The sequence below is a fragment of the Egretta garzetta genome, unplaced genomic scaffold (assembly GCF_000687185.1).
Source record: "Egretta garzetta isolate BGI_Z169 unplaced genomic scaffold, ASM68718v1 scaffold149, whole genome shotgun sequence".
NCBI lineage: Eukaryota > Metazoa > Chordata > Aves > Pelecaniformes > Ardeidae > Egretta > Egretta garzetta.
Window position 1 is genome coordinate 2303564 of NW_009269998.1, and position 13576 is coordinate 2317139.

Genomic DNA, 13576 nt, shown 5'->3' on the forward strand with positions numbered 1-13576 from the left:
AGTCTAAAAGTCCTTCCTTGAGGGAATATTTTGACTACAAACCAGTAATTTTTGTGTATTCTGTACAGGGAGATTCTTCCTTCCAGCCTGGTGGATCTTATGGACAGGTAAGTGTTCTTCCTCCTTTGTAAAGATAAGACAGACTTCTGTTATCTTCATTCCTATATTCCCCATGTAGTAGCTGTTGTGAAATATAACTCCCAAGAATTGAATCAACCATTTGTAACTTAGTACATGAAGGCTGTCAGAAGAAAAGGCTAAATTGGGTTTACAACTCCCATGGAATGATCTTTCATCCAGCTAAGACAACTAGTGATAAGAAGTTCCTTGTTCTTTAACAATGTTGGCCTAAAGTGAGAGTCAGGTACATTGCTATTTACACCATCCTGTTTGCAAGAAAATAGCTAGTCTGTTTTCATTTCAGGGGGGCCCAGGTTCTTCACACAGCACATATTTTGGTAACCAGGTAAACATTCAGATAAAATGCCCTATTCAAAGCTCCACCTAAAACCTTCCCTGAAGGAGCAGCCAAACATAAACCAGTAACCCGTTCTGTCTTCTGCACAGGGAGGGCCTTTCTTCTATCCTGGAGGATCCTATGGACAGGTAGTTGTTCTTCCTCCCTTACCGGGATAACGGACTCCTGTCATCCTGGTTCCTAGCCCCCTGATATCGTGGGTGCCATGGCATGCTATAATACAGACCCGACAGTTATCTCTTGGAGTAGAAACTTAAATTAACCCTGAGGTAACCAAGTGGTGTGCGGATTGACAGAAAACAGTACAGAATGCTATCTGCAGTTTCCTTGCAGAATTCAGGTTTCAGCAGGCTAAGAAAGTTACCGCCAGAAGACTTCTTCCACTTTAACAATATTGGTCTTGATTTTTATTTAGGTGCATAAAAGTTAGCTCAAAGTTGGGAGAAAGGGTTTAAAGGGAGAACCAGATACGCTGGTATTTAAATACTCTTCTTGTCTGCAAGAAAACAGCTGGTCTGTGTTTTCCTTTCAGGGGGGCCCAGGTTCTTCCCACGGCTCTTACTCCGGTAACCAGGTAAATACTCTGATCACTGTGCCTGCACAGGAGCAGACTAAAAGTCCTTCCTTGAGGGAATATTTTGGCTACAAACCAGTAATTTTTGTGTATTCTGTACAGGGAGATTCTTCCTTCCAGCCTGGTGGATCTTATGGACAGGTAAGTGTTCTTCCTCATTTGTAAAGATAAGACGGACTTCTGTTATCTTCATTCCTATACTGCCCTTAAAAGAAGGAAAACTCTTGAGGGAACCAAAATAATAACCTTTTTTAATTTTCTTTACAGGAAGGGTCTTCTGTCTATGACAGCAGCAGTGAATCCTACGGTCAGGTGAATACTCTTTCTTTTCTCTTAGTATAAAGGGTGCTGAGGGCCAATATCCTGGCTCCTATATATAGCTATATTCTGTATTTTGGCTCTCACTATATTTTAATGAAGGTGGGGTTTTTTTCTTTGTGGAGTGAATTTGCATATACTTTTAATTAAGCAGCCTAAAAATTTATGGGGGAACAAAAAGTGGGGTGCCTCCAACCATTAAAGCTTACTCTCCTCAACAATGCTAGCTTTGAATTATCTACAAGATGAAGGTCTCTTCAAAAGTGGAAATAGAATTTGAGTTTAAAATATGTTAAATTACAAGTGTCTTACAGGGACATAACTATGAGTTGCTCAATAGCCATTCTGATAACTAAGTAAATATTCATATTTTTTAAATCACCCCAGAAGGGAATCCCTATAATAAACATCTTAAAAAAATGTATATTTGCAATATGAAAATGATTTATGTTTTCTGAACAGGGTGGATCTTCAGCATATAGTGGTGCTGAATCTTCCACATCTAGTGGTACTGGAGCTTATGGTCAGGTAAATATTTGTCTCATACATCAAAAGCTTAAGCTTGCTGTGCTGGTTCTTATGTGTGAGACCATGGAAATGTCATTTTACTTTTTGTTTCTCTCTACTTTTATTTAACTCTTGACAACTCCAATGTTTCCATAATGGAGGGAAGGTGATGCACTATACATGCTATCATGCTTACGGTGCCACTGTGACTATTCAGTGTTTTTAACTACTTTATTGTTTGTGCATTAGCTCATTCAAAAGGAAAATATTTCATGCATTTACTTTACACACCTTACTTCATGCAGAAGCTGTTGAAAGTCTAGGGGAATGCACATACTATATTTGAAGTCTGTGTTTATTGATGTAAATCTCATTGTGGGAACATTCTGGGGAGATCATCTTGTATTTTATTTAGCAATACCTTTTAACGAGCCAAAGTCATATAGAATTATTTATTAAAAATAAAAGATATATATAACCCAGATTGCTTTTTCATAGAAAATTATGTCATGTTGCTACTTCTGGTGCAGGATCGAGAAAGAAAGCATAGATAATGGGATTTCTGAATGTAAAAAATGGTTAATTTTTCAAATCAACTTTATCTAAAATTTTTCCTTATAAAAATGTGTGTTTACAAGGAGGGGTGGTTTTTAACCTCTTCTGTTTAAGCAACAGGTAAAGGTATATATTTTTTCTTTTCTGGCACATTCCCTGGTTTAGGTAAAATCAGAGATTCTAAGTGGCTGGTTATTTTTATTCTTCTACTTTATATTCTCCACAAGTAAGGTCATCTAAGAGTCCTTTTTAAATGAAAATAAATGCTTTTCCATTATTTTACAGGATTCACCTCCCATGGGAGGCGGTGAAACTGATGACAGTGTAAGCATTTTCTTCTCAAGTATGTCAGTATCAGAATTTACTACCTTCTAAAGTATCTAGGTGCATACATAGCCCTTTACCTTATCTCATTATCTTATCTTCAGGAGCTCTTTCCCAGTACATTCTAATCACCTGTATTGTGCAGTAATTTTCTGCAACAACTTTGAAATTATATTGTTTCTATAGATAAAGGGAAATGTAGATTTAAATTATGTCACATTATTGTGCTATGGTATGATAAGGAATTGGCAAATTAAAATTGCGGTTACAACAGTTCTGATTTGTAACAATCATGCAATTTTTGAATCAGTTATTAGAAATAGCATTTTCAAAGGAAGGTCTTTTCCCTTATTTCACAATTTCCATTGAAACTCAGTATTAGTATATGCCCATGTTATACAAAACAACCAGATACTTCTTACTGTGAGCGATTTAATTTGGCTACTTTTTTACTGAGTTAATTTAATACAATAACACTAATTTAACACTACAGCAATGGTATCGTAGTATGTCAGATCAGCCATTCTTGTTCCTAAGGATTATGTTTTGTGATTTATCTCCTTAAGAGTATATTACATATATGTTTATTATTATGGACTCTTGTAACAATTGCCACAAATTAGGACTTTCAAACTTAATTGCTCTTAAAATACAGATTTATTTTAAAATTCAGAATTCAGCTTTTCCTTGGTTTGTTGAGAAAACACATCATATTTGACCCTTAATCATTATCTCATTTTATTCTTTTTCTATAATACAACTTCCTTTATCAACACTGCACAGAGCAGTTCTCTCTCTTTCCATCTCCAACTCACACTGCACTTATTTGTGTTTTTCCAATGCCAGACATATAAGATTCAAGTTCCTTCACCTATATATTACATAGGAATGGTCTGGTTTCATGTACTGTGGTGAGAACTGCTTACTCTTCTGTTTGAGAACAAGCTTTTTCTCCTGACTAAAGTATATTTCCCATTAATTGTGGTGAGGCTGTTCATAAAAATTTCCAAGTTTAATATCTCGTTTTCTCAGAGTCTTGAGTAATTGATTGTACTTTAACTGGATTTCTAATAAGCCTATTTTCCAGTATCCTGGTTAGTAGGAAATTGGTTTTTACCAATTCATCTGTGCACTTCAGCCACAAGTATAGTGTGTCATTAGTTTCCACACAGTTTCTGTATCAAAACCATCTTGTGGATATTCAGCAAAGCTAAAATATGATACCGCAGAGGGCCCCAAGGCCCTCTGAAAGAAACTAAGCTATGAAAGAAACTAAGGTATAACAGCATTGGTGGGTACCGCTGAGGTCTTACAAGAACCAAGACAGCTTTTAAAGTGCTGATGTTTTCCTCTATAGCATTCTAAGAGGAAGTAGCATAGATTGAGATGTGATCCCATTCCTTTATTATGCTGTATCAGGATTCAGATTTCCAAATAAACGTCATTCGTCAGACATGAGCAGAGAAAGAAATTAAAAGTTTATCCATCAGCCTACATCTTTAACCCTTCCAACAAGTCACACAAACAAGCAGTAGTTTTCTTTGCCTTCCACCCTTGCTTAGAGAAAAATAGACATATTTGCCACACAATAACTAGATTCTAATATTTTTTAGGATTCCACCTCTCCATCTGGCAGCCGGCAGAGTGAACGGGTAAGTGCTCCTTCCTTACATGTGCCAGGGTACCTGCCCCAGTGCTCGGCAACTGCTAGCCACCTAAATTACATCTTGTGTGGAAGCTGGTGTGGCAGCTCCCAGTGTGGGATAGAAAGTCCTCAAGCGCGGAGGAGTGAGGGTATGGCTAAAGTGTTAAAGTACTCCTAGAAATCCCACCTGATGCTGAGGCGTGCTCTTGAATCTCAGCCTCACATTACAAACACGGTGCCACAATTTACTTGTTCAGGTTCCTGCACTTTTTTACATACTGCCTGACTTCAGAAAGCTTCAATACCATGATGTGTCCAGCATTTATTCTAAGAAAAACCCTTTGCTTTGTTGTGCTGTATGACTTACTTATGAGGGCTTCCATTTTCCTATCATTTTTGGATGGCACCCACTTTACTTACTCTAATGAGAATTAAACGACACAGACTGAGAAATTATTTTGTTGGAGCTACCAGAACCCTTTAATCATTGCACCCAAAAGAATATCTTTCACCAAAAGAGCAATTATCAACAAGCAGAAAGGGGCATGCACTGTTTTATACACATAGACCTTTGGGGTTTTTGTTGTCCTTGAACAATCCCTGAGGGGAAATTAAGGAATGTAGAAAGAGAGTTCAGCTTCCATCCTGATCTTTCCGTATTACAACAGAAAGGAAGTTTTTGGGTTTTTCATGTCATTTCAATACATTTTTCCAGGATTTTTATTCCCCAGGAGGCAGCCAGTCAGGTGGACATGTAAGCATCTATTTTATTCATTATTTGCAGTTCCCTTCCAAAATGGCTGTTCTATTTAAAAATTGTCCTGATGAGTAAATTATACCCAACTGCTTATCTCCTAGAATTTCTCATGACATCTGGCATTATGTCTTGTGAAACCAAATGGAAAATTGTTTTTTAAATTTTTTTTTTTTTAAATTTAAAAATATTTGTATGACTATTCAACAACATAGCCTTGTTTTCCAGAAGCCATTTTAAACAAAAATAAATTGGGTCTGCTTTTTGCAGGGATTGTCTTCTCAAGGTGGTGGCTACTCCAGTGGGCAGGTAAATACTTACTCTTTGTATTTTTAACCTGAATTATCCGTTATACAAAAGCTTGAGTCCTCATACTGTATTACTGCAATTTTTTATCTGGGAGCAAGATTCATGCAGTACTCAAACACCTTTTCCCTATATATGTCTGCATAAAAGTCCAAGTGTAAGCAGAGTGGTCAAAGTACAATTCATGCATTAACTGATGTTCTAACACCAGGAAATAAATGAAAGTAATAAATATTTGGTATTAATTTATATTTCTTAAATGAAAATTAAGTTACTTTTATTTTTTTCAGGACTCATCCTTATCTGGAAGCAGCCAGTATGGTGGGCAGGTGGGAAATTATTTTTCTTCACTGTTGGTTTTCTTTTTGGTTTTCCCTCCAATGTATGTATTTCAAGAAAATATTACCAGATTGGTAATACCTGAGTTTCCAGACTCCTGTGGGGTTTTTTAAATCATCATTAATCTTTCTATAGATAAAATTGGGTTCTTAACCAGGTAGATATTTTTAAAACATAGTTTAGAGAGTAAAAGACAATACATTGTAATTGAATATACATGTCAAACTTAAAGAAAATCTTTTAAAGGAAAATATAACACTTACAGGGTTCAAATTCTTCAGGAGGCAGCCAGTCTGGTGGACAGGTATGTTTTTCTTTCTCCTCACCATTCACTCGTGCTAGGGTCAGACACAATTGACTTTGCGTATCTTTCCTTCACAAGAACTGTTTACCTTCACCACTGTCCCTCTTACCCAACGCCTCACCAACCCGTTATTTTCTTTTTCTGCCTCATACAGACATCCCACAGGCCAGAGTAGCCAGCAGGAACTCTCTGAATCGCAGTTGTGTTTGGGCTTCTCTACTTGCTTTGGTGCTAAATGTCTTCCTTCTCACATATTCCATGCAGACAGAATGTGGAAAGTGAGATGCTGAATGGTGAACCCCTGGCCACCTCTCAGTTAGTTTATCAGAGTAGAGATCATCTAGAAGGCCTCCACCTGAAGTAATCTTTAGTGTTTTCTGAAACATCTCCAGCATGAAAGAGTACTGTGTGTATTCCAGGCACAGGAATCTGGCCTCTCTAGGGGAAAAAAAAAAAATTGCTTAAAAAATTGCTTTCTGTAGTAACACTCAGAATTTTTTACTTGTCATTTTGGTGTGTAAGTTTTTTAAGGTAAATTTGAAAATAACAGAATTCGAAGGGTTTTGCCCAATCAGAGCATAAGTACAGGAATAGTTGCAGAGCATGAAGAGAACAAAAAATAGACTAATTTCTAGAAGTTGGGCACTTGGGCAGTTGTGAAAGTAACTTTATGCCTTGCATGCCTGGGATGGTAGAAGAATTAATTCCAGTTGCAACTGGAGTCCCTTTCAGTCCTGTGCTCTTGATATCTTAAATATTTTCTGCATTGTTTACAGGGTGGATGTGATTGTTCTGGGGGAAGTTCTGTAAGTGTTATTTGTTTATTATACATCATCTTCTACGAAATTATTTAACTGGAAAATTATTTGTGGTCCTATTTATTTCTAACTTATTTATTTTAATGTACTCTTAATTCTATATTCATTGTTCTTTTGGTGACTTACATATTACTGACATGATAGGAGTTATTTCTCACTAAGCCAAGATGATGAATTTGGAATCATGGAATTGTTTAGGTTGGAAAAGACCCTTAAGGTCATCAAGTCCAACTGTTACCCTAACATTGCCAAGTCCACCACTAAACCATGGCCCTAAGGACCTCATCTGCATGGCTTTTGAATACCTCCATGGATGGGGACTTGACCCTTCTCTGGACAGCCCCTTCTAATGCCTGATAACCCTTTGGGGGAAGAAATTTTTCCTAATGTGCAACCTAAACTTCCCCTGGCACAACTTGAGGCCGTTCCCCCTTGTCCCATTGCCCGTTACCTGGGTGCAGAGACCCACCCTACGCCCCAGCTCCCCCCTCCTCTCAGGCAGTTGTAGGGAGCGATGAGGGCTCCCCTCAGCCTCCTCTGCTCCAGGCTGAACATCCCCAGCTCCCCCAGCTGCTCCCCAGCAGCCTTGGACTCCAGACCCCTCCCCAGCTTGTGTAAGCGCAATTTAATTTCAGACTGTGATATTCTTCCTTTAATATACCATAGAACAGGCATTCTAAGATTTTTTCATTTTTAGTTTATGATCAAAGACAAAGGCTAATTTTTCTTTTTTTTTTTTCCCTTACAGGGTGGATCCTCTAACTTAGTCAGAAGCGATTCCTCTGCAAATGTAAGCAATGTTCATCAGCTTTTAAGGGTGACCCTGTGTTTGTTTTGTCAATATAATGACTAGCGAGGTTAAAAAGAGCCAATACCTAATAGAAGTCAGACACTTGTGAAAATAACCTACCTTAGTTACAATTAAAAATACACACAGGACATTCATGCAGTGCTCTCAGTTTCTCTTTCCATTTGAAATAGTATTCTTTCAAAAAGAGGTCTTTGAATGAAAAATGTTGTTTGACATAAATGCAGGTGCATAACAATATATAAATATTTACTTTGGGAGCCAGTGCCATTGGCTTCCTTGGAACTATGTCGAAATATCCCCTAAGGACATGGTTTTATGTGTTTGTATTCCTCTCAGATTACTTACTACAACAAAGGTTGTTATTCATAGATCAGTAATGTAATGATGATAGCCCTCTCACATGGATAACAACTCTTTTGCAGGAGACCTATTTACAGTGTTCCTAAGACCAGTTCTGTTCCTCATGTGTTAGAAAGTCATGCAGTGTGTGTCACTGGCATTCTGTATGTGCTGCACTAAAGGGAGAAAAACCATTTGGGTCTTTTTGTATCTAGCACAGAAGTCTGTGGCATTGTTACCAGACTGCTAATTGATATAAAGTTGGCTTGGACACAGCTACAGAAATGTACTGTACAAAAATAAATATTATGTGATAAATAGGACTGGTCTTGTGCTCCCTGGTAGGAAGGAAGACTGTGTATATATCTACAGTCAGGAAAACATTCTTCCCCACCTGTGTTCTACATCCTTTATATTATTGATGTTGGGATTTGTTTTCTCTGAAACTTCCAATTGGGACTGAGGTTTTTGGTTTTTACTGACTTGGCCATCTTTGGACAGTTCAGAATCAGGGATTGTGTATAACGATTGAGGGAACTTTAGCAGTTGTGTCTACATCGACAAGTACTGCAAACTGCTGGGCTTGTTTCACTCTGTAGAGTGAAACAATCAGTGCTGATGAACCAATGGCCACACTATACACATTTCAGGAAGGGTCTGCTCTGGTCTGGTCCCATGGGCCAAAAGTCCATTTACTACCTGAATGCATTAAGTGTGTCCCTAGAGACCATTCTACAATTTAGTTTCTTCTGAAAGGAATCCAATTAATTCACTCCAAGACCACCCCATGATGCAAAGCAAACTACAGTGAGTGGGTACTATCAGGAGTTTTGTCTCAAAAGCAAACTCCTGATCTGTACTTTAATGCACAGATGCAACCAGTACCTTGACATGGGAGAATGGCTTTTGCATACTGAATGTAGATCTTAGCTCTCCCCTAAGTATACGTTGCAGTCTACCTCAGAACATTGTCATTAATGTCTTCTTTATAGGGCAATTGAAAAGTCATTTACATGGTTAAGATTCCTTATGAAGGACACATTTCTGATAGATGCTCAACAGTATATAGTTCATGAGCTTAGCAGATCTTGTGGAAGCTCGGAGTACTCAAAAGGTCTGCAGTACCCTGCAAGAATGAATACAAAAAGCTTTTTGTGGGGATGCCATTCTTCAGTGTGTTGATTTTTAAACTGAAAGAAATAAGCTGCCTATCCTTCAGCCAGATCCTCTGAAGTGAAATTTCCTTTCTGAAAGGGCTCTGGAGGCAGCCTTTCTGGTGGATGGGTACACACTACATTTTAGATGTATTAACAAAGTAGGGAAGGCTAGATTTTACATTCTGAGTGGATTTTAAACCCAAGCAAAAAGGTTTAAAATTTACATACTGCTGTCCTTCAAGAAGTTTTGCTTTAAAATAGTTCTCTCAGAGAAAAATAACTAGTTTCTTGTTTTTTTCTTTCCAGGGCTCCTCTTCTTCTGGAGGCAGCCAGCACAGTAGCCAGGTAAGCGCTCACTCCAAAAGGAGAGCCACTTTGCCACTTCTGAAAATTATGGTTATTCACAAGCTCAATTAAATTCAGTATTGATACGGGAAATATGTTTAAAGAGCAAAAACCCGGTAAATGAAATTCATCATTGAGTTTGATATGTCCTAAAATTTATCCACAATGGCTTTTTTTAGCCAATAGTGCCCTTGTTTTTGTGAAACTTGCATAATAAAGCTCACACAAAAAATAGGTGTGGGGAAAGAATGAATCAAAACGTAGCATTTTTGATTCCTAGTGGACTTAATTCCATTAAGAAGAAAAACAGATACAATCTCCCCTCTTTAAAGAGACCTCTTGTTGTATGAGGGTTCAGTAAACTTGGCTGGCTTGGTTTTCAGAGTCCTGTTAGGTAGCCAATCTTTTTCTGCTAGCTTTGGCCCAGGATTCAGCTTTCCAAATAAAAAAAAATGCTATTCTCCAGAAATGAGCAGAGAAAGAACTTGAAAGAATGCTGCTTTAGCCTTCCCAACAAGTCACACAAGCAAAGCAATAGGTGGTTTTGGCTTCCACGCTTCCTTAGAAACTCAGGTTTTTCCCCAAGTTACCTTGTACATCTTGAACTCTAGTTATTAAAGCATACCGGAAGTCCTGCTCGCCTGCCTTCACTCTTACCTTGCTCTCTTGCTCCTATTGTCCTGGGAGAGTCATGTTTTGATTTAAAGAAATCCTACAGCAGTTAATTCACTTATTTGATATTCTTTACAGAATTCGTATTCCTCTGGAGCTAGCCAGTATGGTGGACATGTAAGCTCTTACTTTTAATTTTTTATGATATACTTGTTTTACTGTTATTTGACTCCTATCAAGTAAAGAATTATCCAGATAGCTATCTCAACTTAATAGTTCAAGAAACTTTATAGTCATCTATTCTCTGTAGTAATATTGTGAGTTTAAGGAAGACAAAAATATAGAGTTTATTCTGGGAAGATGACAAAAAGTCAAATAACAAAATGCAGATGTGTTTGCCGCTCATCTCCATGAATTAAGTATTCAGAAATTACTGACTTTCAATATTTTTCCAGGGGTCATCTTCTTACGGAGGCAGCCATTATGGTGGACAGGTAAGCATTGATAGTTCCTCCTTTTGTAGTTTCAGCCTATGCAAACTTGTAGTTTATTCATTGTCTGGCTGTCTACCTTAGGTGTATTTATCTTAGCCTAAAATCTTCTCAGTACATCTTTCTCTGTAGCATTATGGTGCTGCTGTGGTTAAACAAAACAAGTTCAGGTGAAGACCATTAATTAAGGCTAAGAAAAAACAGAACGTGAAATACATGGTTCATTCAATTAGCTCCTGAAATTTGCAGGGCTAGAGGTCATGTCTTTCTGAAATAAACTAGTACTTCATGAAGCTGACCAAAATTTTTCAAAGCCTGATGAAATGATTCTGTGATCCTATGAAATGGGTGTAAAGAAGTTTCAGTTTCCTTTTTTGTTGATATTCAGGGTTCACCTTCCTCAGGAGGCAGCCAGCATGGTGGACAGGTGAGAGTTCTTCCTTTGCAGTGTTTACTGCTTTATCCAAGAGACTTGGTAGTTCTCTGTGTAAAAGAACATTTTAAGGAGATGGGGTTTTTTTCAATGTTTTATTTAATTTTTTTGCTAGATATATAGTAGTTACAAATGTATGTGATACAAAGCCACAGGAGAGGTTTTTTAGGAGATGTAATTTCTGGTGCATCATGGTAAATGCAGATGACTCACTCCTTTTTGCACACTCAGTTTTGCACTGAAAGAAATTAGGTAAGTCTCCTTCATATGGAGCTTGCTCTAAAGGAGTACTGTGACATGGATATAGAGATCATTTAATTCTTTTTGTTCAGGGTTCACCTTCTTCAGGAGGCAGCCAGTATGGAGGACAGGTGAGAATCTCTTCCTGTGTAGCCTTTATCCTAACACTCAGCTTCTGTGCCAAAACTCGGTACTTTTCTATTGACTGAAAAAATAATATTTTGAGTAAACTCTGTTAATCTGGTAACAGATGATCAGGTACCTAAAGATACATGATCTGAAACAATACAAAAACTATGAAGGGTCAGTACTTCTGTTGTATCGCAGTAAATGCAGTTCTGGGCCCTCCTCAGTCTGGACCCATTTCCTTTCTGCTACTGTCATGGTTTCTTAGCTCTAACAGTAAGGCATGGCTGGAAGCAGATTGCATTCCTCCTCTACCTCAGCCTCTGGAATACCTTCCTTCAGCCAAACGCAGTATCAGAGTTGATACCAGAGAAGCAGTATGTCTCAGGAGGGGAACGGGGAAGGTCAGGAGCTGCTAAGAGGTGGTGTTCCATGCCCTTGTGAAATGAAAAGTGATGGATAGGGCTCATACTGCTTCCAAATATGGAGTCAAATCCCCAACAAACTTGTCTTTGGCCTCTGAAAACATTTATTGTCAGATTTATTGGAGAGGGAATTAGAGGGGAAAGAGATTTTCAGTCCAAATACAGTCTCCCAAAACTAGGTACATAATCCTGATAGCTCATCATCATCAGTATTATGGAAGATTCATATCTTACAGACTATCCCTAATTTGCACAGAATGTATAAAGGAATAGGTTGAGTCTTTATCTTTCTGTAATCTTCCATTGTACAAAAGAGAGACAATATTCTTTCTTTCAAAAACCCTTAAAGAAACTTTTTGATAGAGAAATAATTGTCACCCTTCTTTCAGGGTCCATATTTCTCAGGTGGCAGCCATTATGGAGGACAGGTGAGTATTATTTCTCTATTTATGGGTTGTTTTTTCCATTGTTCACCTTTCTCTCTTTTTTTCTGCTTTGTGAAAAGCAGTATTTTATAAAGGGGTGGCTTACAGCAAAACAGTGTTTAGGCAGAATAGATGATTCTATGACTTTGTGCTGTGTCAGCCCACTCAGGAAAGTAAAACACAGGAGGCTGCCCTGACGGCACAGCCCAGTGCAGCAGCACTACTCACACCTGCCTGAAGCTGACTTTGACTTAAACTTTAATATTCTGTTTAAACAGTAGCTATTGTAAAGGCCAATCAATTTCAGTATGGTTATAAAGGAAGCATTCGCCTTCCTGCGATGCTTAAATCCATGAAAGACATATAAAAGGTGGGGGCATTTGTGACAGGTCATATATTAAAAAATGTGCAACAAATATCAATACTTTCTCATTTCTTTAGGGTGCAGCTTCTTCAGGAGGCAGCCAGTATGGTGGACAGGTAAAACTTCTGGTTTCATAGTATTTGCAGTTTTGGTACACAGTTCATTAGGAAAACTAACCTGTATTTTTGTTTAAAAAAAAAAAAAAAAAAGAGGACATTCTAAGAAAGAATAGCTTTAAATCAAACTGAGTGAGGATGGCTATGTATGGGTCCGTCTGGTATGTCAGATCATGATATGAGTGAATGGTACAGGGGCCTGTGTGACCCCATGGAAATGCTTCCTTGAACAGATCCTAGTTCTAAAAAGCCCATTTTTATTGTTATGTTTCAGTGGAAACCATTTGAAAGACTAAAAACCACAGAGAACAACTGAAAATGTTACTTAGTAACATCATTAGTTACTCTTTTTTTTTTTTTCTAGGGCTTTTCTTCAGGAGGCAGCCAGTATGGTGGACAGGTAAAACTTCTGGTTTCATAGTATTTGCAGTTTCGGTACACAGTTCATTAGGAAAACTAACCCGTATTTTTGTTTAAAGAAAAAGGAATGTTCTAAGAATGAATAGCTTAAAATCAAACTGAGTGAGGATGGCTAAGTATGGATCTGTCTGGTATGTCAGATCATGACACGAGTGAATGGTACAGGGGCCTGTGTGACCCCATGGAAATGCTTCCTTGAACAGATCCTAGTTCTAAAAAGCCCATTTTTATTGTTATGTTTCAGTGGAAACAATTTGAAAGACTAAAAACCACAGAGAGCAAGTGAAAATGTTACTTAGTAACATCATTAGTTACTATTTTTTTTTTTTTTTCCGGGCTTTTCCTTCAGG

The 13576-nt window shown here is 37.8% G+C and overlaps 1 protein-coding gene across 1 annotated transcript in view; it reads left to right on the forward strand.

Annotated features, from left to right (window-relative positions):
• LOC104134028 (hornerin-like) overlaps window positions 1-13576 on the forward strand; it is a 54340-nt gene that overhangs the window by 33338 nt on the left and 7426 nt on the right. The window contains exons 38-58 of the mRNA XM_035902867.1: window positions 69-107; window positions 425-466; window positions 1011-1193; window positions 1320-1364; window positions 1833-1898; window positions 2718-2756; window positions 4370-4408; window positions 5117-5155; window positions 5426-5464; window positions 5752-5790; window positions 6066-6104; window positions 6881-6910; window positions 7671-7712; window positions 9536-9574; window positions 10325-10363; window positions 10642-10680; window positions 11066-11104; window positions 11443-11481; window positions 12291-12329; window positions 12768-12806; window positions 13171-13206. Of these exons, the coding sequence (XP_035758760.1) occupies window positions 69-107; window positions 425-466; window positions 1011-1193; window positions 1320-1364; window positions 1833-1898; window positions 2718-2756; window positions 4370-4408; window positions 5117-5155; window positions 5426-5464; window positions 5752-5790; window positions 6066-6104; window positions 6881-6910; window positions 7671-7712; window positions 9536-9574; window positions 10325-10363; window positions 10642-10680; window positions 11066-11104; window positions 11443-11481; window positions 12291-12329; window positions 12768-12806; window positions 13171-13206 (990 nt within the window). The remainder of the gene's footprint in view (window positions 1-68; window positions 108-424; window positions 467-1010; window positions 1194-1319; window positions 1365-1832; window positions 1899-2717; window positions 2757-4369; window positions 4409-5116; window positions 5156-5425; window positions 5465-5751; window positions 5791-6065; window positions 6105-6880; window positions 6911-7670; window positions 7713-9535; window positions 9575-10324; window positions 10364-10641; window positions 10681-11065; window positions 11105-11442; window positions 11482-12290; window positions 12330-12767; window positions 12807-13170; window positions 13207-13576) is intronic.